Raw genomic sequence first — 27,623 nt, 5'->3', positions numbered from 1 at the left:
GGATTTTTCGAAATTATTCAAATTTATTTATGTCACAAAGAATTCGCTGCCTCATTCAAAATGCAACTCAACATCCATTTTCTTTTAGTCTGAAAATCAATTAAGAAGCGGAAAAATTTGCGACCGTGGAAAGTGAATATTCTGAATGCACTCCTTATTTATCAGCCAAATTGCTCTTTTTGTATGAAAACGAGTCAAAATTTACAATCAGAAGCGAATTTTTTCTTTAATATCTAACATGTTATCTAACCGTCCGACTGAAATATTGATTTGGATTGTGCAGTCTATTTTAGTAATCTAACGGGTTCTTTTCCCTGGGGATTAAAACACCAACAGGTAGTAATTCGAGATCGTGTTCTCGCCTGAATAAATGGTAAAGACTTCAAAGGATCTTTTTCACTTTTCATCCACATCGTTATGTTGCAAAACTTGAAAGCGATCGACACCATTTTCGAAGTCCCAATGGTAAGTAAATCTTATTAGTTCTGTAACGGATGTGCCATAGCCTTAAAAGGTTAAACAGTTTTTTTCTCGTGTCCAAAGCACCACCTCAAGAATCCAATTCAGCGGAAAATTGCTTCCTCAAGTTTTTTGTTTACTCTTCTTTTGATTACCTAGATAAATAAAAAAAAGTAAACAAGGAAAACACAGCATCGTGGTAAGGTAAGAACAATTGAAGTACTTTTCCGGCATATGGGCATTATTTGAACAACTGTCCCCAAAGTCTCAACGTTTTATGCCGAAAACACTTGTAGCTTTTTTGAAGGCAGGCTGTTCAAATCGGCGTTTGTTTCAAAAAGTTTCCTGTGCCTAATCTTGCCTTTTGAAAATAAAGTTGTTGATGATCGAACCGGTTCACGGAAACTGTAAAAAGACAATATTTAGGATATTGTTTCAAGATTTTTGTCTACACCGAGGAGGACTAATTATTTGCGGTTTTTTATCTTAGTTTTTGGGATCTGCCATTACCCATATATCCAAAAGGATTTTATCTGGATAAAACTCTAAGACCAACTTGTCCATTTATATTATCAGTTGGTAATGAAGTGTTAGCAGGCCGTAGTAACCTTGCATTTGTGTTCACTCCATGTCAACCATAAAGACTGTCTAAAAAATTGATTATTTTTCAAAAATAAAAGTTTGTAACGGCAGAAACGTCAAGTGAGGATTGAGAACAGGCGTTTTTTTATATCTAAAGGTATTTTTAAAAAATTTTTGATTAATAGTCTCAGAATCCTCCTCAAAAATTTACGTATTGTATTACCTGCCTCTTGTATCTTTATCATCGTACCTTAGCAAGAGCGGATCTAGGATTTTCTCGAGGGGGCGGATTTTCAAAAAATGTTCGAAAATTTTGTCGACCTTTTTTTAGGTCGACCAAATTGATTTTCTGAACTCTCCCAAATCACTATAACGGCCGCATTTTGACCAAATTTTCTGCGTCGCAGGCAAAATTTAAAACAAACAGGCCAAAAAAGGCGTTTTTGGGCAACTTTTGGAAAGTTTTGATAAAAAAATTAAGTTTTTTTGGCGCGCTCCCCCCTCAAAATTAGTATATATTGGCGCCCAAGGCTCCTTTAGAAAAATTTTAGTCCTTAACTAAAAATGGATATCTCAAAATAGTACAAAGGGGGACCCTTTGGGTCGGCAGGGGGTCGTATACCTGAGGGAGGGAAAGCATCCGCCCACCGCCGCACCCCCCTTAATTCCTCCCCTGCTGTAGATCATAAATCAAAATATCATTAACTCAGTAAAATCGTAAATTTATGATAAAAGTTATGACTCATTCTTTAAAACTTAAAAAAAAGTAGATCTAGAAAGTATATAATAAGAAAAACATATAAGTAGATAATAAGAAAAACACCATGTCAGACAACAACAAAAAATTGAATGATAGAAAAAAAATTTACGGCCCACCAACAATGGGAATATCTGCAAGACATTTTTTTCCGAGAACCAATAGTAGCCAAGGACGAAGTCAAACAGCAGCACATCAATCTCACTACCCATGCAGCTAGGCTCGCAATATATAAACATAAAAAAAACAATTGAGATACTTCATTAGTAACAACCACAGAGAATAGCTCAATATAAACATAAGAACATAAAATTAGTAGAAAGTATAATCGATTGAATAAAAAATGTAAAAAATGAATGAGGAGAATTCAGCCATTTTTTAAAATTCACTGCAAGCTCTGGTATGAACCAGCCATAAGTTTGAAGTTGCGCTCACAAAGCAAGTCATCAAACTACTCATCAAGTAGATGAAAACAATCGTAACTCTGGACGCTCCTCAATGCTACAAACAGCTACAATTGACTAGAGACCTAAAGACGCGGTGTCCGCGAAAAACGAGAAACAACTTTGATAAATTAGTTGAAACTCGCTCGGGATACCTCAGACTCGGGAATTAATTACGCTCTATTGAAGCACGCTCAAAATGTCTTTGTGATATCACACGCTCAGGACTTGGAGCGGCACTAAAAAAACAACCGACGAATGGGCGTTGCCTCTAGGTTCCCTAAAAAGTTCGGTTTACGAACTGAAGTAATAAGGGGTTGTGTGGGCAATTAAACAACTATTATATTATCAATAGCATTCACGATATTCACCGACCACCAACCGCTCGATAGGGCATTCAGAGAAAGGTCGTTGTCAAAAAGATACCAAATCCGCTTAAAACAGTGGGTAGGTTAACCCCACTTTTCAATTTCGAATAATATCATTTATATCGAAAAGCCCCCCCATTTGATCCATCAAACTGCGACCCGAAAATTATTGTATTCGCTTTCCGTTACTATGTTTCGAGCTTAGAAAGATCTGAATAGTCCTGAAAAAAAGCCAATCAAAACAATGCACCAACTAAGTTACGTTAATTAAAAAAAAAACAGATTAAAACTGAGCAACAACCATAACAAAAACGTTCGCATCAATCAGAGCCCTGAAAATTGCGATTATATTTTGAGGATTATGAAGTAATACTCACTTTGACAAACTGATGTAACTTTGAAAAAAGAAAAAAATCAAAATGTTTAAAAAAGCAACTTTGCAAAGCCTTTTTTTAACTATCCAGTCAGCATTTCGGCCTCCTGCATTTCGGCTTCAACTCGAATTAATTAAATGAACATCCCATCTAATCACGTTATTTAGAGGACCTGCATCCGATGTCGTACTTTTATTGTTGCCAGTTTTCTTTGGGATTACTTTTCTTCAGTCAAATCGAGTTGACATTAACAGTTTAATTATCATAGCTAAATTGGTTTCAATATTTGCCTCTTTTCACTCTTCTTTACAACACTACTATATGATTGCAACTTTCAAGCTATAATCTTTTGTCTTCCGCTTCAGATTCTAGTAGATAACGTTAATTTAAAGTAAGGGGACTTATATCCATTTTCAAGGGCCAGGAATCGAGAACAGGCTGGTTTTCCGATTTTTTTCTGGGGTTTTCTGAGTGAATTAGGGCAAAAGGCCGAATAGTCAGTTGAGGCTCTTCCCCCCCCCCCCACATCCCTCCCCCCCCCCCACAAATACGCCCGCTGGTGGGCACAACACCATGTTGGAGAACAACAAAAAACTGAAGGTTAGAAAATTTACGGTCCAGCGACAATGGGAATATTTGGAAAAATTTTTTTCAGAGAACCAATACCAATAGTAGCCAAGGACGAAGTCAAACAGGATCACATCTATCTCACAACTCATGCAACTAGGCTCGCAATAAATAAACATAAAAAACAATTGAGATACTTCATTAGTAACAAAACCACAGAGAATAGCTTAACGTAAGCATAAGAATAGAAGGTTCATTTAAAAAAACGAAAAAACCTTACAACAGCTGCGCAAACGAAGAAATAGTCAACAAGCTCCAAACAATTCAAAAAATTGCTTTTAGTATGGAAACGATTTTGACCAAAACCATTTATTAGAGTGCCAACAAAAAATAAAACTTGCCCAAAATGCGCGAAGTATACATTTTGCAAAGATGTGTAGATACCCGGACAGTTAGTGTTCGGAGAATCAACAGAACAACAACTAAGTTGCAGACATTGAGTCAAACAAAAAAACTAAATAGACCGGGTGGATCACGCAGAGTACTTGTCACGATCCAGTTGGGCCGGCATGTAGCAGAGGAGAATGAAGTGGTAGTGGCCAGAGAAGACAAAGTTCTGGAATATAAAGTTTAACTTGTATAAAAAAACTAGATTTGAACCGACACATTATTAAAGTAACAAGACTGCTCGTATCAGGGCGAAGCCCTGAATGTTCCGACTGCCTTTTAGGGTTTTATGGAGCAGTAATAACATTAAAAATTTAAATGCAATAAAATATAAAAAAAAATTTTTTTTTTAATTTGAAATTTTTTTAAATGAAAATCATCCCCCACACGCCATTTAAAGTATAAAAAGATAGATTTAGCTCCTTACAAATCAATTATGGCAAATAAGCCTCTTTCAACCAATTTGGAACGATTTTAAGACGGATTAACTCTCCGCTTACGCGTTAATAGCGCGAAACATATCGCGCGTTAATTGTCCCAAATTGGCCAAAATGGCAATCTTTAAACCTCCATAACTTTACAAAAAATGATCACAGGTAAAATATCTTTTCAAATTTGAGCTCAGGACAACAATACCTTTTGAATGATATTAAAAAATTTTGTCAAAAACGGCTAGTTGAAAAGTCGAAATTTGTCTGAAGAAAAAAAAACCCACCCCGAGCACAAATATTCCGTTAATTTCGTATCGAAAGTCGGAACAAAAACGGAACAAGAGCTGAAAATATGGCGATAAAAGATTCAATTAACCCAGCCGATTTTCTGAATCAAGGACTAATAAACTTCTGGAAAAAGCACCAAAAGGAGATCGAAAAAAAAACAGAAGAAAAATTAGAAGAAAATATGCCAAACGATCATCCTACTACGAATAATCGGAAAAAAACAATTGGTGGAATAACTATACCAATTGAGTCATTTGGGTAGACAAAAAACGACGCAGCATTCTTGGCGATGAATCAGGACAAGGCACACATCAGCGGCCAAAAATATGCGACCAAAATTTAAAAAATAACAGAACAAAAACTACCGCTTATCCACAATAGGATAAAAGTGACTAAACAAATTATGCTTGCTGAGCTGAGGATAAAAAACCTGTGATGTGAACACACATCGTCAAAAGGTTTTAAGGCGATTCACCCAAAGGAAGACTGCTCCAACACAAGACGAGATTCGAATAAAACGAAGCTGCAAAGAATAGTTTGAAAGCTCAATTGTAATTTTAGTAAAGAAAAACCAATCAAAGAAACTGGCATTAGATCCCAAACATATCAACAAATACATACATTCATTAAAACGAATATAGAATGCCTATTGTAGATATCTTGTTGGGTAACAACGCATAAGTGGTAAAAAAAAACAAGAAGTAGTCAATACTCGTCTCATCAATATACCCAAAAAGGCCTACAGCCAATAACCACTAAAGGAACCTCCACCGAATTTAGTATTTTCATTCTAATCGGAGGTGGAGAAACCGAAATACACCAATTTTAATCAGAATGTTCGACAGTTTTACCAATATGCCGATCCAATTTCAAAGAGTAGTATACCTAACAAGACAGCATACGAGAATTTATTCTCATTCTTGTATGACTTCCTCATCAGCATTTACATCATTATCCTCATCAAAAGACGATAAATCACATAAAAATCATAGAAAGTATAATCGATTGAAAAAAAAATGTTGGAAAAATGAATGATGAAAACTCAGCCAATTTTTTAAATTCACTGTAAGCTCTGGTATAAAACAGTCAAAAGTTTGAACTTGCGCCCACAAAACAGGGCGTCAAAATACTCATCAAATAGACGAAAACAAGCACAAATCTGGACGCTCCTCAATGCTACAAACAGCTACCCACTAGAGACCTAAAGACGCGGTGTCCGCGAAAAACGAGAAACAACTTTGATGAATTAGTTGAAACTCGCTCGGGATACCTCAGGTTCGGGAACTAATTGCGCTCCATTGAAGCACGCTCAAAATAGCTTTGTGATATCACACGCTCAGGACTTGGAGCGGCACTAAAAAAAACCGACGAATGGGCGTTGCCTCTAGGTTCCCTAAAAAAGTTCGGTTTACGAATTGAAGTAATAAGGGGTTGTGTGGGCAATTGAACAACTATTATATTATCAATACGGGGCAGCATTCACGATATTCACCGACCACCAACCGCTCGATAGGGCATTCAGAAAAAAGTCGTGGTCAAAAAGATACCAAATCCGTTAAAACGGTGGGTAGATTTACTCCACTTTTCAATTTCGAATAATATCATTTATATCGAAAGCCCCCCCCCCATTTGCCCCATCAAACTGCGACCTGAAAATTATTGTATTTGCTATCCGTTACTTTTTTTCGAGCTTAGAAAAATCTGAATGGTCCTGAAAGAAAAAGCCAATCAAAATAATGCACCAACTAAACTACGTCAATTAAAAAAAAAAACAAAAAAAAATAGATTAAAACTGAGCAACAATCATAACAAAAACGTTCGCATCAATCAGAGCCCTGAAAACTGCGCTTGCATTTTGAGGATTATGAAGTAATGCTCATTTTGACAAAGTGATGTAAATTTGAAAAAAAAATCAAAATGCTTTATAAAGCAACTTTGCAAAGCCTTTTTTTAACTATCCAGTCAGCATTTCGGCCTCCTGCATTTCGGTTTCAACTCGAATTAATTAAATGAACATCCCATCTAATCACGTTATTTAGAGGATCTGCATCCGATGTTGTTTTTTTATTGTTGCCAGTTTTCTTTGGGATTACTTTTCTTCAGTCAAATTGAGTTGACATTAACAGTTTAATTATCATAGCTAAATTGGTTTCAATATTTGCCTCTTTTCACTCTTCTTTACTACACTACTATATGGTTGCAACTTTCAAGCTATAATCTTTTGTCTTCTGCTTCAGATTCTAGTAGATAACTTTAATTTAAAGTAAGGCGACTGATACCCATTTTCAAGGGCCAGAAACGGAGAACAGGCTAATTTTCCGGTTTTTGGGGGGTTTTCTGGGTGAATTAGGGCAAGAGGCCGAATAGTCAATTGAGGCTCTTGCCGTTTTCTTCAGGCTCAACTTTTCTTTTTCGGGCACGAGTCAATTGTTTAAACAAATCTACAAATTTTTACCCGAATCACTTTCAATTATTTCATTCTTTTAAAGTCCATTATCACTTTTCTTTAAAAAATATAAATGCCAGGAGAAGCCGGAAAAGTTTTGTTTACGAGAGATCTTTTCTCGGGGTTGGCGTCTAATGTCGATTGCCTTCACAAAATCAATTTGCTCTTCTCATTATTTTGCGTGAGTTGCCTTTTTCTGGTGTCAAAAGTGTTTTCCCAAGTTCCAATAACTTTCGGTCCAACTGCAGGCTTTGTCTCAAGTTATAATACATGATGTATCTATCTCATCACTACCTATGGTATCACAAAGTTGTGGCTACTTGCGTTCGTTGGGGGCAGAACATTGACTTCTGAAAGTCAGAATGAAAACTATTTAATTAGGGCATAGCAGGGGTCCAGGGGGTCTGAGTATATAAATTTAAGCTTCCCTAAACTGGAAATGTGTCATACTAAGTTTTGATTTCAATCCAACTGCTTGTTACCGAGTCCTAATAGACGTTTTGCACTTCCGGGAACCAAATTGGGTCCTAAGGAACTGGGTGCTGGCATCACCGGCTCAAATCATTTCTAGCATGTGTCTTTTAAGTGTAATAAAGTTAGCTTCGGTATTTGCGAAGTGGAGGTAGTCATCACTTTCTGTTACCCCTTATAATTTTGACATGGGTGGGTTTAATTTTTTAAAGACCCGAACTATGTTAAAATCCACCATTTGGTTATTTCTCTACTTATCGCATTGACCAATTAATTTTGGGCTTAGTTTACGATAGAATGTAGCACAGTAGAGTCACCAATCTACAATGCCTTTTCACTACAATGCAGCAGTAAACTCAAGGCCACCATCAAAAGTATCAGTAGCGTGCCGATGGATCCCTCTTTGGTTTTATCTTACGACATTCATTTTTGGCTGATAAAACTCAAAAGTTTTCTAACGGCGCATTTGTGCCAATGTAACAAAACTTGAGGGGGAAATGAGCGCCAAAAAACGCAACTTTTGTAGGTCAAATGTTTTCAAAATGTGCTCAAAACGTCATTTTCAACCTGTTTGTTTTTAAATCAAAAATTCGCCTGCGCCATAAAACTTTTTTCAGAAAACAGAAACCTGAACTTAGAATATTTTCGAAGCGCTTAGAAAATCAAATTGGTCCACCTAAAAAAGGTCGAAAAAACGTTCAATTTTTTTTTCGAAACACTCCCCCTCCCCCTAGAAAGAGCCGCCCCATCGTGTACATGGAGTCCCTGAGGATCAAGCTTTTAAAAGACAGAGAAAAACAAGAAGGTGTTGCAAAGAATACTGTCGACATCGCTACGCCCGACCAATTGCCTCCCGCAACTGTAGACGGTGGCGAGACTGAGAAAAAGCGAACAAGACAGACTCATTTAATGAGCTAAAACTCAATGGCAAGTTTTTAAATTTATCCAATATATACCCATAAATCCAAATAGACCTGGAACTTTGCCTGAACATTTGAACACTCGCTGAATGGATAAATGATGTTATGTAACTGCAGTATATAACTAAAAGTGCGTAACTACAGAAGTGTCAAGTCAACATTGGAAACATTGTTGCGTAACTCAATTCTACTTCGGCGTAGATTCAAAAGATAGCTTCGATTAAAAGACTCTTAATCAATGGCTACTACCTAGTCTGCTCTACCATAGTAGGCCATATTATCATAAGATGTATAATAAGTTCAAATTAGCAAAATTTGCTTAATGGCTTTAGAATGCGACTAATGCTCTGAAGAATTAAAATTGCAAATCATTGGTATTTAGGCAGAAAGCGGCCCATTTGATTAACAAGATGGTCCTTGCGTCATTTCGAAGGCGGACTCGAAACAGAAAAAAAACAACCCTCGAAATTACTGCTAGACATGCCTTGTGATCAATCGCACACATAGCACTGAAGCGGTGGATATTAAAGTAAATCATCCCTTGAAAAAAGGGCAGAGCTTGAGCACTTAATTTTATCGATTAGTGTCCAAAAATGTTACGCAACAGTTAAATATTTGTGATGGGTCTCCCCATTTATCCACTTGTTTCCATTAGATTTACGCTTCCAAAATGTCGATTGAAGGACAGCAGAGATTTAATGGAATTAAATAGTATTTCTTTGTTCGATCAAGTAAATTGCATTATTGCTTGTTCGAACCAAATTTATGCCCAAAATACCACCCAACTTGAATTTAATCGATTTAAATAATACTGTTTCTGCAACTAGCAAATATAAATGCCTCAATTTTGTCAATTTTGTCCCGAATTTCACATATTTAGGCTATTGTTTCGATTTACAAAAGAAAAAAGCAGAACATTTTTTACCAATTATGGGCTTATCTTTTTTAAGGGCAGATTTGATTCTTGAAATAACAACATTTGAATTCTTCTATGAAGCACCAAATTTGCTCTGAGCTAAAATGGACGAAGAGGCTATAGCACAATACAGCATCTAGATTTTTTGATCAAAGAGAACTGATTTTCACAAATTGTCACCTTTTGAAGTCGACAGACCCGATTATCCGTACTCCTATATCCGGCATATATTGATATTGTACTACAAATGGGAAATAAATAGTTCAAAAACAATGAGTTTTCTCTTCCTATAACGCTACAAAGAGCATTGACAGCAATTTCTCGACGTTCTATGAGAAAATGGGCGCATCATATATGACTACAATGTTGCTACAACTTTCAACGGTGCCTTCCTATATACTTCTGAATTACAGTCAAGGGCACTCGAACACTCATTTATTTCAATTGTAACAAGATTTAACTGAGTTTGTTAGCTCCCAATACATTACGTTGAGCCAATGGTAAAGGTAAGTTACCAAAAAAGTATTTCTTTTTTCAAAATAATAATTCAAATAACTATATGGGAAATTTCAATTTCTTAATTTTTGTCTTTTCTTCGAGAGAATTTCTCTTCTTTGTTTTGAAGCTATCGTAGAATGCTTAAAAATTAGCTCCCCAAAGAACTACTAACACTTGTCGAAGAAAAAGCCAGTCTATCAAGAAAAAAGTTCAAACCACGCTTTTTCTCTACGAAAAATTAAATCGATGTCTCACGTTTCTCCCCTCTTAAATCAATGGCACACTTCGCCCCTCACACATTTCTTCCTCGCACGTTTCGCCCCAAACTTATTACACAGTTAATTAACCACCGCTTTCTTAATGAACAGTTTGAGGGGCAACATGTGTGGGGGGGGGGGAGCGAACAGTGTGAATACCTAATTACACTGTAGTTCAAATCGGTGTTCAGGATTTTTATTGCGATGAAAGTTTTGGCCCCACTTGACGATTATTTATAACAAGACTGCTCGTATCAAAGCAAAGCCCTGAATGTTCCGACTGCCTCTTAAGATTTATGAATCAGTAATAACGTGAAAATGTTATATGTAATAAAAAAGCTAAAATTTTTTAAGTTTGATTTTTTTATGAAAAACACCCCCTCGCACGCCATATAAAATACTAAGTAATAGATTTCGCTCCTAGCATTAAATCAATTATGGTATAAAAACTTCCTTCAACCAATCTGGATGGACGGTTTCTAAGACGGATGAAATCTCCGCGTACGCGTTAGTAGCACGGAATATATCGCGCGTTGATTGTCCCAAAATGACTAAAATAGCAAAAAATATATTTATATATATATTTACAAAGATACTTAGACAGCACTCAATTATTACTGATCAGAGCTTAATTGACAGTGAGCAGAGCCTACTCCATTGATACTACTCTATGCATTCTCACAGATTCAGCACTGTAAATTGAAAATTGCTTTGATTACAACCGGGATATTGTCTCAATTCTTCCTAGTAGTCCAAACATACACACACACCAATCCTACCACACACAAAAATATCCAAAAATTTATAACTATATATATTTAGCTGCGCAGTTCAAATCTGGAAACAGCTGGAAACATTTTTTTTAAAAGTCGCAAATCGGAAACTAGGCCGCGGGTAAAAATTCACAGTTCAAATTCGCTTTCTCACTTTTAATTTTTCTCATCATGAGTGCTTTTGACAACTGAATTGAATTGTGTTGTTTGATTTTTCAAAAGGAATTGATTGTTTTTTTAGTGAAAAATTTTCAAAAATCAATAATAATGATACAATAATGACCTAATTATTTTGTGACAATGCATGATCATTTGTTTCAAAATGTCTGGCCGACTTTTAGACAGTTGATGAGTATTGCACATAATTTTTTTTGCCAAAATCGTTTATGGGTGGTAATCAGTATAATCAAAAATAATTGGTTTTTTAATAATGCCAAAACTGTTACCCTTTGTATACTTCTTTTTTATTTGTAGCTAGAGCCCTGATACAAATAAATTAAATGCGTGTGACTAACAAAATGTGAGTTGCTAGTTTGTTAGTTTTTTGAGTTTTTTTTGCAAAAAAAAATAGTTTGCAGCGCATTTCCAATGATGCTGAAGCTTGAGCGAACAGTGCTCGTAGTATTTGAATTTTATGGTTCAACTAATAGTTTTAAAAAAAACTTGTCGCAAAATCATCATTATGAAGTTCCGGCGCAACGTGGATCGCAGGATTATGAAAACAACATTATTGAAATTTCACACCAAATGCACTTCAGTAACTTAACAAAGCCGGGGTAGCCAACAATTAATGCAGATTTGAACACGGATATATTTCAAATCATTAAAAACAATTTTGCTGGATCACTCCGGAACACATGTAGAAAAGGTGAAGTATCCTATTTCCTGAAAAAGAAATTGAGTTTGGCGATTCACTTTTAAGGAGTTTTAAGAGTGTGACAAACAAAAGAGAGTTATTTTTGCTTGAAGACGTGCAAAAATGGCTAAGCACAACAGTGCGAAAGCTGAAAATGCCAAAAAAATGAATATAATTGAAAATATTGAGTTCTGTTTGCAAATTGTTGCCTATATATTTGAATAAGGGTTTATTTTGGAACGAAACTGAAAATAAGAATTGACCATTTGCTGAATTAATTTTTGCAAATAACCAAAAATTTATAATTATATATTTTTAGCTGAGCAGTTCAAATCTGGGAACAACTGGAAACATTTTTTAAAAAAAAATCGCAAATCGGAAACTAGGCCGCGGGTAAAAGTTCACACTTCAAATTCCCTTTCTCACTTTTAATTTTTCTCATCATGAGTGCTTTTTTACAGCTGAATTGAATTGTGTTGTTTGATTTTTCAAAAGGACTTCATTGTTTTTTTTTAGTGAAAAATTTTCAAAAATCAATAATAATGATACAATAATAATGACCTAATTATTTTGTGACAATGCATGATCATTTGTTTCAAAATGTCTGGCCGAATTTTAGACAGTTGATGAGTATTGCACATAATTTTTTTTGCCAAAATCGTTTATGGGTGGTAATCAGTATAATCAAAAATAATTGGTTTTTTAATAATGCCAAAACTGTTACCCTTTGTATACTTCTTTTTTATTTGTAGCTAGAGCCCTGATACAAAAAAATTAAATGCGTGTGACTAACAAAATGTGTGTTGCTAGTTTGTTAGTTTTTTGAGTTTCTTTTGCAAAAAAAATAGTTTGCAGCGCATTTCCAATGATGCTGAAGCTTGAGCAAACAGTGCTCGTAGTATTTGAATTTTATGGTTCAACTAATAGTTTTAAAAAAAACTTGTCGCAAAATCATCATTATGAAGTTCCGGCGCAACGTGAATTGTGAATAAAACCTTATTGAAATTTCACACCAAATGCACTTCAGTAACTTAACAAAGCCGGGGTAGCCAACAATTAATGCAGATTTGAACAAGGATATATTTCAAATCATTAAAAACAATTTTGCTGGATCACTCCGGAACACATGTAGAAAAGGTGAAGTATCCTATTTCCTGAAAAAGAAATTGAGTTTGGCGATTCACTTTTAAGGAGTTTTAAGAGTGTGACAAACAAAAGAGAGTTATTTTTGCTTGAAGACGTGCAAAAATGGCTAAGCACAACAGTGCGAAAGCTGAAAATGCCAAAAAATTGAATATAATTGAAAATATTGAGTTCTGTTTGCAAATTGTTGCCTATATATTTGAATAAGGGTTTATTTTGGAACGAAACTGAAAATAAGAAAAGACCATTTGCTGAATTAATTGGTTGTCCAGAAAATTTTGTGACGCTGCGCAAAATTAAAGAACGCAAAAATATGCAAAAAAAAAAACGTTTTTTTTTAGATCCTTGTTTTTATGATGGGACAGTTAATATTAATAACGTCCCCCTTTAGGAACTTGATCCCCTGCCGACCCAAAAGGACCCCCCTTTGGACTATTTTGAGATATCCATTTTTGGCTGACGGACCATAAAAGTTTTCTAAAGACGCCTTTGGCGCCAATGTTTACTAATTTTGAGGGGGACGCGCGCGCCCAAAAAACGCAATTTTTAGGTCAAAATTTTCCAAAAAGTGCCTAAGAACGCCTTTTTGGATTGTTATTCAAAATTTTGACTGCGGCGCCAAAAATGTGGCCAAAACAGTGCCTTTGTAGTTCTGTGGGAGAGCTCAGAAAATCAAGTTGGTCGACCTTATGAAAGGTCGACAAAATTTTCAAATCCTAGATCCGATCCTTTTTTTACCAATTACAAAACTTTCAAAAAATATTCTCATCAGATTTTGGTTTAAAACGAACGCCTCACAATTGCATATAGAAATTATTTGCCAACGAGTGAATCACTATTGATGGCTTGTTTGCTTCAACTACCTAAGAGCACCACATATTTGGCATGTAATGAGGTCAACATGAGCCGAGGAGTAAGACCCAGTTCTAGGGAAATTCCTAACTTGTATAAGTTACAGACTGAAATAGAAGGTCACACTTTCAGTATGTGTGCAATTGAAATTTTTTTCTGATAAAAATTGAGTTGTGTTGTTCAATGTAGTTTCAGGGGACTTAAAAATTGGAAATTTTGTAAATCAATTTTTTTGTCTCAACTTGAGTCTACTCAAAGACTGTCGGCTTAGTTGTCTTATCACGAATTTTTCTCATTCTGTAAGCAACTTTCATTCAATTTAGTTTCAATGGAATTGAAATTTTTAATTTTTTTTTAAATTGTTTTCCGGCTCCACTTGTGTCTGCTCAAAAACGGTTGGCTTTGTTTCCTCTTCGTAAGTTTCGTTATGTTGCTAAATTAATATTCAAATGTCTGGCGCATCTATTCCTAAAAAAATTATAACGAGATGTAAGACAATTTTAATTTTGGTAGAACTAGTTTTTTCAACATTTTTTTTCGACTTTTTTAGTTTTTTGTTTGTGTTACAAAGCAACTGATGCGAAGCTCCATTTCGCCTCTGAAGGATAACTACGACAGCAACAACGCTTTATTGAGAAGTCGTCAATACCAAGTCAGCTAGCTGTGGGGACTTGCGAGAGGCTCTTGTGGATTCCAGAGAGGTCAACAGCAATCCAAGGACAGTTTGCAGTGACTATTGGCAATGAAGCGACCGGAAACTGGCAAGATGTCGAGTGGCATTTCAACCCCCATGTCGTCAAAAAAATTGTCAGACTGCCTGAAAAAAAACGATGTCTGTTCATGTGATGTTCAAAAACATCCCTGATGATGCTTTCAAGGTGTTCAACTCATACTTCTAGCATCGTTAGATCATGGCGGAAACATACAGTGAGAGCTTCCTAGGAAACTTCGTTGCTCCTCAAAAACAGGAAACCTCTTTTAGCATAAAAAATGAAAAGCCTCAGCAATAGAAAACGCTGGCTGCAACTAAGATGAACGGTTAACGAAGACCTGGATACAAAAATAGAATACCTGGATACAAAAATAGAATACCTAGACACAAAAAAGAAAAGATTTTCTGTGGGGTTAGGTGGTTTTTTTCCCAAAAACCTATTAATTTTATCGACCTTTGTTTTAAGTCAACCATTTTGATTTTCTGAGCTCTCCGAAAAAAGCATAAGTCAATTTAGGCTACTTTTAAGAAAAATTTGACCAAAAAATTGTGTTTTTTCGGCGCGCGATTTCCCCTCAAGTTTAGTTTTATTAGTGCCAAGGGAAATTTAGAATATTTTGAGAAAGGTTATCGCTAAATTATACCAAAAGAGAACCCTTTGAAAAAATTTGGCAATCAGAATTAAAGAAGGAAGGCGGTCCAACAAACACCCCCCCCCCCCCCGCTCCCTCGGCACGCTACTGCAAGAAGCTGAAAAACAGAAAATTGCTTTGAGTTTTATTAAAAATTAGGATCCATGTGATCAGTCAATCTGATTAATCAAGCTGAATGATATTTCTCAAAGCTATTACTGAGTTTTCAGGGGTTCACAACCAAAGTCCAGAAAATTTACTGTAGTTTTTTTTGCCAGAGTACTTGGGCTAAGTTTTGATGGTATGAAGACCACTATGCTCTCTACTACAATGCTCCCTACAACTTTTTAATAATTGATCCCCATTTTATTAACTCACAGAACTTTAATATCGTAAAATTTCAATCCTACCTTTTCTTACCTCAGCAATTGAAAATCAAGTAATCTCAAAGTCATTTCTATAAGTAAACACCGTTTGAATTCAAAATGAGAAGAAAACTTAGTTCAAAGGGGACTTCGGTAGTCATAAACAAAAGCGGAGCAACCTTTTTTTGGAGTTCAAAATCCTTTCAAGATAATTAAGCGTTTTAAAATAAATATAGCATGATTTTTCAGACATTCTGAGCCAGTGCAAAAATTGTACATTGCCAAAAAACTAAAGAGCAGTTATGTTAAAAATTATGCTTGCATTTAAATGTAAAATCCGTTGGTTTTGTTGAGTTTTGTTGAGCTTTGTTGAGCGTTGGTTTTGTTGAGCATTAATACTTAAATGCTTGGTCATCCCTCAGCCCCCAATTAGAATCCCGACATAAAAGCGTCTTGAGTTTAAACTGCTAGTTGCGTGATTCATTTTCCGGAAGTCCGCAAAAAAATACAACTTTGCAAAAAGCTGGTAAAAGGTACAGTAGGTACTGTACAGTACAGTAACTGAAAATTGGAATTTGAAATATGAATGAATCACACCAAAGCATTCCCAAGATATTTTTTATATAAGTAGAGCCAAAATAGGATAGAGTTTGTGAATTTTTCATTTTGTGGGAGTTCTGAGCAGTTTCTATTGCATTAAATCTGATTTGTTTTTGAAAATCGCTCATAGGATTCGCCGATCTTTTCATTTCAAATGCATGAGGTGCAGCACTCTTATGGCTAACGCTAACTCATGACTTGTTTCATAAGTCCATTTAGAGCCCATAATGTTAGTTTTTCTCATGTAAGAAATTAGGCCAATTAATGAGCTACAGGGAATTTTTTTTTGGAACGAATGAAGGGCAGCTTGCTGGAAGTCCAACACCTTTTTCCCAGCCATCTTTTTGATGCAAAACAAATCGTCGATTCATTTTTTTGAAAAGGTAGGCTTATCAACCAGCAGTTGTGATGCTAGTAGCTATACTAATTTGATTTGAATAGAAACAAATTTTGAAGAAATTTAACTGGTTTCATCGGAATTTGAAATATGAATGAATCACACCAAAGCATTCCCAAGATATTTTTTATATAAGTAGAGCCAAAATAGGATAGAGTTTGTGAATTTTTCATTTTGTGGGTGTTCTGAGCAGTTTCTATTGCATTAAATCTGATTTGTTTTTGAAAATCGCTCATAGGATTTGCCGATCTTTTCATTTCAAATGCATGAGGTGCAGCACTCTTATGGCTAACGCTAACTCATGACTTGTTTCATAAGTCCATTTAGAGCCCATAATGTTAGTTTTTCTCATGTAAGAAATTAGGCCAATTAATGAGCTACAGGGATTTTTTTTTTGGAACGAATGAAGGGCAGCTTGCTTGAAGTCCAACACCTTTTTCCCAGCCATCTTTTTGATGCAAAACAAATCGTCGATTCATTTTTTTGAAAAGGTAGGCTTATCAACCAGCAGTTGTGATGCTAGTAGCTATACTAATTTGATTTGAATAGAAACAAATTTTGAAGAAATTTAACTGGTTTCATCGGCTAACCAGAAAAGCGAATTATCTTAAACTCTCTGCGTTTTTTAATCTCAAGCTTATTCGATCGCAAAAACTGCTTTTGGTTTTGTTTTGATGTTTGCATTTGTTTATGTTTTCAGATGAGAATAAAAAGACTGACAAAAGTTTAAATTTAACAGAAATAGTATGTCGAATGGCTATCAATTAGTACCGGTATGTTTTTAGCGAACAAGTTATTTGAGTGAAACATTCAATTAAAATTCAACAACGAACATTTCGATAAAATTCTTTGGTAATTTGAAAAGCCTCATTGTAGCTTGCATAACTGAAGTGAACCAAATTATTGAATGTGGCGCAATCGTTAATTGTAGGATTAACTTCGTCGTTAAATCTTTAAATAGGAGATAAGACAAGGATTTATTACAGCTTTTGTTTTGGTGTTAAGTTATAAAATAGAGTGAAGTTTTAGGGGTTTACATTGTAAAAGAATTAGTGAAATCATACGCTGTTAAATTGGATGTTACTAAATTTTAGGACACTGAATATAGGATTCCAAGCCTGGAAAATGCACTTAGCAACCAAGGTGTAAACATGTTATGACACAGTTGAAAAAGTTAGATGATGATTCTTCAGAGGTGAATTTTGATCTTCCAGAGCAAATAATCCTTTACAAAAACAAAACTTTTTTTGAAGATTTGTTGTTTAGTTCTCTAGTTTCAAAACCGTTTATGGCCAATTGCCTTATTTTCAAGATCAAGTTTGAAACCTATTTTTAAGACATTTAAAACCAAGTCTTAAGGCGGAGATACTCTCTTGTTTCTAGAAGACTTTAAGGCAGTAGCTTCAGTGTCTTTCAAGCTAAGTTTTAAATTCAAAAAAATTTAGAGACCACGTTTATAGAAGGCTGGAGTCCAGAATAATCACCAGTGAGCTAATTGAAAAAACTGATTCGACTTATTTATTTTTGTGGAAAATGCAATTTTAGGGGTTTTAGATTACTTTTAAATCTAGTTAAGTTCTCAATATTTTTTAAACAAAAACCCAACATTAACCCAACGAGTTTTTTTGTTCATGGAATCATAATGAAATTTTGTTCATCCAATTGTAATGACCAAAAGTAATCAAATTCGATACAATGACTTTCAAACTAAACAAACAGCATAAATTTTTTGTGCTTCTTCTTAAAAATCAATGGGCAACGTGTGAAGTTGATGAATAAGAGAAATGAGGGGAGGAAGCGCCATTTTAGAAGAGAATAAGAAAACAAATTAGAATTTGTTTTGTGACATCAAAGCATTGATGTTTTATTTAAATTATCCTGATTTTTCGTTCATTAAATTTTTATCAAAGAAGCTGGCCAGAATAAATAATTGAAAGGTGTTGATCATCTTTGATTTTCTCATGTTCATATATAAAGAGACCAAAATTAAGTTTAACATAGGCGAACGAATATTCAATTCGGTTTGATTTCTAAAATTGAAAAAAAAATTAGTTTGAAGCTCGTAAGCTCTAATTCACTCAAATGTACATAGATCTCTTCTTCGCATCAATTCGGTATGAATTTTTTCGTGTATCTTCTTTTTTAATGTTTGTTTATTTGAAATAGAATTAAACAAATGCAATTCATTGCCAAGCAATTTAATACGTTTACAACTGTATCAAGGCACCAACGCGGCTTTAACAGCCCAAGTCTTAGTGGCCGTATAAATTTTCTTAGATAGCTTAATATGGCAATGAGCTATAACATGGGTTTCAAATCAAATATTCAAATGAACATAACAATCAATTCTGAATTGATAATGAAGCAAATTAGAACAATGCAGTGCCCGGGTCGAGATCCCGCTCAGAAACCGCTCAAGATTTGAGCGGTTTGAGCGGTTTTCCAGCAAGATTTGAGCGGTTTGGGCGGTTGTTCTGGAAAAACCGCTCAAACCGCTCAAATCTTGCTTAAAAAACCGCTCATTTCTTGCGGTGATTTTTGAACGGTTTTTCAAGCAAGATTTGAGCGGTTTTTGAGCGGTTTTGAGCGGTCTTCACGGGTCGAGGTCCCAGACTCATGTCCATACTTTCGCGACAAAACTTTGGCATGTCCAGACTTTCCAGACCAAAACATGGCATTTCCAGACTTTTGCGACCATGATGGCTTTTGCGTTCTAAATTTGGCAGTTTCCCTGGAGCTTAAAAAAAGTAATTTATGTAGGGGCGGATTTAGGGGGGGGGGGTGCAGTGGGGGCGGACGTTTTCCTTCAGGGATTTGACCCCTTGCCAAAAGCAACAAAACAGAAACAAAGTAACTGTATTATAAGCAAGATGATAAACTAATGAAACTTTAAAATACAAAACGCTACAGATGGTTGTATAAAAACAAAATGGTATTCTTCCCATGTAATTTATATTGGCTTCGCTGCGCGACACTAGTTTCAGGGCAGCATGGCCTAACGGATAAGGCATCTGACTTCGAATCAGAAGATTGGGTGTTCGAATCCCTCTGTGGTCGACTTTTTATTATTAAATCTTGCGCGGTTTTTGAGCGTTTTTTTTAGATAAACCGTTCAAAAACCGCTCATTTTGAAGCAAGATTTTGAGCGTAATTGTCTAAAAAAACCGCTCAAACCGCTCAAATCTTGCTTCAAATTAGGTGAAAAATCTCGACTCGGGTGGCGGAATTAGGGGGCAGGGGGTTGCGGATGCCCCTCAACCCCTTTTCAGGGATTAGAGCACCTGCCGACCCAAAAGGTACCCCCTTTGTACAATTTTGAGCGCCTTAGGCACCAAAATAAACTAATTTGAAGGGGGCGAGCGCCGAAAAAACATTTTCCAAAAAAAGCCTAAAAACGCGGTTTTTGGTCTGTTTTTTTTTCTTCACACATTTTCCTGCTGTGCAGGAAATTTATTCATTATAGGATCTTAATGGCGACTTGGGAGAGCTCAGAAATCAATTTGGTCGGCCTAAAATAAAAGGTCGACAAAATTTTCAAATTTTTTTTTGAAAACTAGCCCCCCCCCCTTCCTCGATGATGAAATCCTTGATCCGTCCCTGGAACAATGAAAAGAATTTTGAGGAACCAAAACTTTTTTCATTTTTGACCAGCAAAAATGCAGTGGCCCAAGGTCTAAAAAAATTATTAGCAAATTTTTTCAAAAATTGTAAAACTGTTTCTCAAAAAAGAAGCCAGAACAAAATCACACTCTTTTTCAATGCCAATAATTTCAATTGATCTAATTGATAGGCAATTTATCACTGTTAACAAAAGTCTCAAATTTGGTACTCTATAAATTGAACAAATTGAAAAGCTAACAAGTATAGAAGGTGTGTTCGTTCATAACAAGTATAAAAGAATGTTCGGACCATAGTTACAAAAATACAAGAAAAAATTAGTATTGTTTTTTTTTCTCCGTGGTGTGCAGAAAAGATCAGCTCAAAGAAACAAAAATTAACATTCAAAGTAAATAAAGCTCAAAGAAGCTATTTTAAGTCTGCTCGAAGTTAGAACTAAAAAATTTTATGTCGTTCGAATCACGATTGAAAGGGCCATATTATGATTTATTGCTAGAATAATTCCGATGACTATTTGCAGTACTTGATTTTGCGTGGAAAACAAAAAACACAATTGAATACAATTATCCCCGCATTGTTCAAATGGTCAGAACAACAATTGACTAAACACAACTTTTGTAAGTCAAAAACCTTTTGTAAGGCAAAATGATACTTTTGTATCTTTTGAAAAAAAAACCAAGAAGCATTCATGACTATTTCGTATATATTGTTCATATAAAATCAAAAAAGCAACACTGATATCTAAGTTTAAAGCCATTTAATATTTAAGTTCTCATTGAGTAGAAAAATTTATTGGCGGCAGCGCTCATCTAGCTGAAATTTATACTGTTTTTGCCACTTTTTCAGTTCATTTGATAGTCATTCGTGAGATATGGAATTTCATCAATGTTCAGATTAGTTTCTTTAGCCTTTGTTTTGCCAACTTATAACACTAATCGTCCAGTGGACTTTAAATACACGTTTGTAAGAGAGTCAAAAGTTACTCTTCTGCTTCATTTTTATGAGCATTGCCTAAATTGGTATGGAAAAGCTGAATAAAAAACAAACTTGAAGTGTTTATGTTTATATCAAGAAAAAACGTTTACATTACGTTTTCATGAAAAGAAGTTTTTCGTATCAAGCATAACACGGAAATTTTTATCTATTCTTATAAGTCACGTTCACTTTTAAAAATGTTTAGCTCAACATAAAATTCAAAACTTTCTGCTGCTTTCTTACTGTGATTTGCCTAATTTGTCTCCAAGAGTAATCAATGAGTTGTAGTTTTCTTGCCTCACTTCATTTTGGAAAACTTTGGATGAAAGTGGCTTAAACAAAAACACGTCCCGAGCTTAAAATTTATTTATTGTTTTCAAAAACAAACATGAAAATGGCATGGCTTCAAACAGTTCTTTATTTGATGATTGACAGCTCAGAGATTAATAAAGTTGAAGACAGTTTTTGCACTGGTGAAATTTGCTCTTGAGCAAAATCAAGATGGAACGATAACGAGTACTTTTCACTCGGATCATATCTCAAAAATGACGTACATACGTCGCAACTTTTTTGTTTGGTATACAGCTTGTTTACCACTGATTTTTTGGGAAAGTTTAAAAAATGTAACAGTTTTCTTTTCATTCGAATGATTTTCATGTGAAAATTTAATTAATTTTATATTGCAGTTAGAAACGAATCTATGCCTCTGCTTTTTTCTTAGTTATGTTTCTTTCAGGCAAAAATGAAAGCAAAAAGGGTAAATTATGTCTTAGTACTGACGTATTTATCTTATCATTATAGGTATAACGCCAAACAAATATTTTACATTAACAAAAGCAATGATAATTTTTTCTCGATAATTGCTAAAGCTCTAACTTCCACAATCATTTTCTTTGAAAAAATGCCCACTGGAAAGCACTGACTTAGTTTTATTAGTAGGAAAGCACTTAAACTTATCCACTGTGAAGCACTGACCATTGAACTGTGAAGCACTGACCACCAACTTTATTTTATTTACTTATTGCATTTGAGTTTATGGCTTTATTGTGTTTTTCAATGAGCTAAAACTTTCACGGTACTATTAGTGCATTTGATAGAAGTCATTTTAATTCAAACAAAACTGCTCGTAGACTTAAAGAAAACTGTTTTGCTCCAAAAAATCATTAGGACTCAAAAAACGAATTTCATTTCATTTTTGTCTTTCTTTTATTCCTCATACAAGCTACGTAAAACACAAAGAGATTTTTAAGCGTCTCGTATAGTATTAACATTTGATTGACTTAGCATGGGTTGTTCTAATGATGCAGGGACCAAATGAAGGAAAACTTTGAACCAATCAGAATCTTAAGAGGTTTCTATTGGCTGAACAACTTTCGCACAAAACTAAACTCATTATTAACAGAAAATGAATTATAGCAGCACAAAAAATATTGCTTTGCAATGCGTGCAGATATCTACAAAAAAAACTTGCTAAATTTTTATTTTTTAAAAAGCGATTTTAGGTTTTTTCCAACAAACGAATTCGATTTTGGATAATTTGACAATTTCTGTATCTACTTATTCTTAACTCGGTCAAAACTAATTTTAATGACCTTTGTTTATTCGTTTTCTTTGAGATTTTTGCATTTGCTTTGAGGTTTCTGAATACTCAATTCCCATTGGCTGTAAATGACTGCATATAATTTTCTAACATTTGGTCTTTTCATCATGATGAACGCCACCCTTGTGCGTGTTTTTAGACCGCAACATATCGCGCGTTAGTTATTGAATTGGACAAACCGGCAGTTTTCAAATTTTTCTAATTTAACAAAAAAGATCAGTTGAAAAAGTTTTCAATTTGAACTCAAGACAACAATATCTTTCAGATTTCAAAAAAAAACTTGACAAAACGCTGAATTAAAAATTGAAATTTGGCTGATTAAAAAAATCATTCATAAGTATAAATTTCTTTGTGCTTTCTTTGAAAATCGGAACAAAAATATGATCTTCAACGTAATTTAAATTATTTTTTACGAGCTTAAAAATTCGCTTTTTTTCATTTAATTCTGTTATCAAATTTTTGCAAGAACGCGGCTACCCCGGTTGACTACCATGACCGAAAATGCTAATCATACTTTGTCTATGGAAGAAGCTAGTCATAAAATTTTATACAGTTTTTTCAAAATTGAGGTAATCAAACTACAAACGTTTTTTTTGCTGTTGTTTTGGCATGAATATGGGTGAATTGACTTGAAATAGAAGTTTTTGATATAGTAATGATAATCATATTATACAGTTTCCATGTATGATAAATCCAAAATTTGATTTTTTCAATAAATTGTTTTTAAAATTTAACAAATGTTAGAATGGCCCCAATGCATAATACGTGCGAGATCATCGATGACCCAGCGATCGACCAAAGGGCTTTAAGCAACCAGTCTTTGTCACTTATATTTGGTTTTGAACACAATCGAAAAATAAATAACAAAAAGTAACATTTTTTGGTTTATAGAAAAATTCTTATACAGTTTCCGTATATATAAAAAATATAATCACAGACTAATCATGCAGTTTTCTGTACTTATGGAATTGGAATTGGACTATATTTTTCCATATCTGGAAATTGTATGATTAGCATTTTTGGTCATCCCGGGCATTCGGAACATTCTGCGCATCTTGTGTACACCCATCTTGCCACTCTAATTTTTACCTTAACACATTGATTGTGGGTACCATTCGCTTCAGGAAAAAAAAGAGCTCTGATTTTTTAAGTAATAGTTTCTCCAGGTCTCGGAGTAAATAACATGTGTTATCAATGGCGTCATCATCGCCCGTCATAGTAGCAAACTGATACGCAATTATGCATTTTTTATGACGAGTTACAGCAACGAGTACATGTGGTGGTTCCCGTTTGCTTACAGAACGCGAAAGGAAAAGGATAATTGATATTTTAACTGGTGTCGTGTCGATTTAGATACTGCATTGAAAAAACACCACAAATATATTCTCTTTAGATGCTCTTTCCTTTCATATTTCATATTGGTCGCTTTAATATCGGCGCATCTTTTTAATTCCGTAGATTTCCACAAAAAGTTGAAGTGTGTGGACTGGTATTTCCATTTGAAGGGATGATATTCTAGTTAGAGAAATTGTGCGATTGCATTGGTGACGGCGGATAAAAAGTTAGTTAAAATGTCATCTTGTAATTTAATTTTCCGCAGAAAAAATCCCCTTTTTATTCGCAATTGTGGTTAAACAAATCGCCTCAAGCTTTTGTGTCTCTCTTGTGCCGCAATGGTATTGAGTTCACCCAATTTGTTTTGTTTAAATTTCAAAAAGGATTCAATAGATTATTCACAACAAATGAAAATAGATCTTTCTGGGTGGCTCTGAATTGCTGAAAACGGGAATTTATAGGAAGGTAAACAGAAAGCGAAGCCAAACCAAATACAAAATAATTATATGAAAGTCTGTGGAAATCTAATATTTACTTTGTTCAAACATGGAAAAAATTGTACTAAAATTATAAATCAATTGCAACTATTTAGAGCATAACTAAATTTGAGTTTAAAAAACCGATGATTCAAATGCTTTAAAATCTATATCAATTTGAACTCGTTTGTATAACTTGTTATTTTAGAACAAAGCAACTTGGTTGTCATTTCGGACATATTTATGTTTACAAGTTAAGCTTGACTATAAAAAGTAATGGTCCGTTGGTAATATTTAAGCCACTGGTCCTGTGAATTGTCTAGCCTTTGATTCTTTCTCTTTATTCCAGAAGAGCCGATTACGTGCCGCGGCTCACCTCTTCAAAAGACCCATTTTGGCCTGAAGTTTAAACACGATTTTAACGAATCGATACATCAAATTATGCACTTATTCGATATGCTCGGAGATCATTACACGAATATTAACATCAGCTCTCATGCCGTGACCGGTGGTATAATTATGTGGTCACTTTTAAGTTACAAAAAGGTTGAATTCTTTCAACAATTTTCAATTATTTGCTATTATGATTGAGCTTCGTTATACTTCATATTAACGAGTTTATATCAAACACTTTGAGCAAACGATCAAAAAATATCAAATGTTTGAGTGAAACAAGCAAGAAAACATTATCTTAAGGCGCTGATTACTACAAAAAAATTATTCGGCATACGAATTGCTTAATTTTCTGATATGAAATGCAGCAACCGACGTCTGATAGAAGATTCAAAATGCATTAGCACGATCGCACGAAAGAGGAAACAATATGAATCAAATCAAACTCTTTCTTCCGGTAATTTCTTCGACTCTTGCCATCTAAAAGCTGAGCCAAAACTGGGATCATTCCAAAATGTATGTCGCGCATCAATAACATCTTCATTAAATTTTCTACTTTTGATTATTAACTTTTTGTCAAACTCTTTAATTAGTTTCAGTGCAAAAACTTGCCAAAACTTTTTCAAAAGTTTCTACTTTCAAGCGATGATTATTATCTCAGGAATAATTTGCGCGTCAGATTGTATGTATATGCCAATCTCAAAAAGTGCTGAAACAATCCAAGATTCTGTAAGCTCCAAGGATGCTTTACATGCAAACTTGATCTCTAAGCTCGTGAATTCTTCTAGTTACTTACAAACCTCTGATTCGTCATTTTCAAAATTAGAACCCTTTGAGAACTTGGGCGAATTTCGGGACCAAAGTAGTTCATCACGTGGATTGAAAACTCCAAAGTACCTCAGTAGTTATCTTGGAAAAAGCGATGGCATGACTAATTCGTCTCATTCATTCCAACAGATAGCTGAAGTGATTTTGAGTAATTTGACAAAAAAGGAAAGGGTTCATCAACCCGATACTTATCGGCCCTCGACCACAAAAACAGACAGTCTTTTGACAAAGTACAGCAATTACTTACAACCCACACAACTTCCTGCTTATTCTTATTCCCTCCAAAATAAATCCAAAACGGACCAACAAAGTTACCCCAGCGGAGCTTACACTGGTAGCCAGCGGGCAAAGCTGCGTAAAATCGGAGGTCCTGTATTTGATCAAATCCGGACTACATTTGACAGACAGACGTTAGCTGCTGCCGAAAATTACCAAACGGAAACAGGAATTAACTTTGAGGTTAATCTAGTTGAAAGGCCTTCTAATCAGAAAAATACAAACGCCAAATCAGTTCTTAATTTAAAACATTTGAGACGGGAAGAAAACTACTTAACAGTGGATCAGCAATTGAAAAGAGATCGTTTTCGTCCGGGCTTGATTTTAGAACGAAGTTCAGATTTAGCCAAAAACGGATTTTCGAATTCTATCGGTGATAAACTTTTAGAATCGTTAGCAAAAAAAGGTGCTAATTATACTCAGCAATCAAGTGAGGGTGACAATCAGGGCTATCAGTATCTGGACAACAGTTTCCCGAGTGGTATCAAAGTACATGACCAAAAGTTTCGTCTTCGACTGCGTTTTGCATATTTATTGCTCTCCTTGGGTGAAAAGTGTGAACACAAGGCGGCGTCAAATTTAGGGAAAGAAAGGGGCGATTGCACTTTAGAAAGTGTTGATTTACACCTCTTGCTACTTGCCCATTATTTCCCCATTCCCCTGACTACTAATGCTAATTTGTTCAGGCATAAAAGTACACTGCCAATTTTAGACACAGCCTTCCAAAAGAAGGACTCCGATGCTGTTGGAAAGCGCGCGTCGCATATGATCGAAATTTGCTCACAATTATTACACAGTAGGAATTATTACAACAAACAACCGTCTTCTTCTGCAAACCTGGAATCTGCTGAAAATTTCGCACCAAAATCGTCTGGTGAATACAGAAATTCTGAGCCCTCGGGACCTTGGAAAAGCGACCCAAGCGTGCAAAACATACATTGGGTGAAGAGAGTTAATACATTAAAGACGTCTTCTCAAATTATTAAGGAGGGACTGTTTCTGCAGTCTGACGAAAAAGTGACAGGCGGGGGTTTGAGAGAGAATGTTAATTTGACTCCGTCACAATCTGATTATAATTCATTACAGAGAGTAGAAAGCCACCCAAAAGTGACCCCAGAAGAACCGGAACCCAATTTGGCCGCTGTGGACAAAAAGCTGCATAAAGGTATGTCAAATTGACAATTATATATCAATCCATTCCCATCGCCCAGGCCTTTTCCACCCTAAATCCAACAATCTATTATAATGGTAACAAAAGTAACCAGTTACAGATCGAGTAGCAGAGGATGTTTCCACCACAGTAGTCAGTAGGCTATCAAAAATTTTCAAAAAAAAATTCCACAAAAAATTTGAAGTTTTTTATTCATTACATTTTTCGATTTTTTTGCGACTTTCCTAGATAGAGGGAGAGTTGAACAAATAAATTAATTAAAAGAATACGGTAACTAAAGCTAAAACAATGTAATAAAAAATAAGACCATTTATTCTCTTCCACACTCTAAAAAAGTTACTATCGGTATCCAAGTTGCGACTGAGATGTCTTGAGCCTAATTCATCAGTCGACCCTC

The 27,623-nt window shown here is 35.0% G+C and overlaps 1 protein-coding gene across 5 annotated transcripts in view; it reads left to right on the top strand.

The window, feature by feature from the left end:
- Positions 1 to 273: 273 nt before the first annotated feature.
- LOC134856309 (uncharacterized) overlaps positions 274 to 27,623 on the top strand; it is a 48,664-nt gene continuing 21,314 nt past the window's right edge. The window contains exons 1-2 of one of the 5 annotated variants that reach the window (XM_063872670.1): positions 274 to 465; positions 24,908 to 27,220. In XM_063872670.1, the coding sequence (XP_063728740.1) occupies positions 25,309 to 27,220 (1,912 nt within the window). In that variant the 5' untranslated portion in view covers positions 274 to 465; positions 24,908 to 25,308. Of the gene's footprint in view, positions 466 to 618; positions 664 to 9,958; positions 9,976 to 24,165; positions 24,424 to 24,907; positions 27,221 to 27,623 lie in introns of those variants that run through there. The other 4 variants (XM_063872672.1, XM_063872671.1, XM_063872669.1 and 1 more) reach the window with 4 other exon arrangements.

The sequence above is a fragment of the Symsagittifera roscoffensis genome, unplaced genomic scaffold, assembly GCF_963678635.1.
Source record: "Symsagittifera roscoffensis unplaced genomic scaffold, txSymRosc1.1 SCAFFOLD_61, whole genome shotgun sequence".
Lineage (NCBI taxonomy): Eukaryota > Metazoa > Xenacoelomorpha > Acoela > Convolutidae > Symsagittifera > Symsagittifera roscoffensis.
The sequence above is the reverse complement of the archived record's forward strand: the minus strand, read 5'-3'. Positions and strand labels throughout refer to the sequence as shown.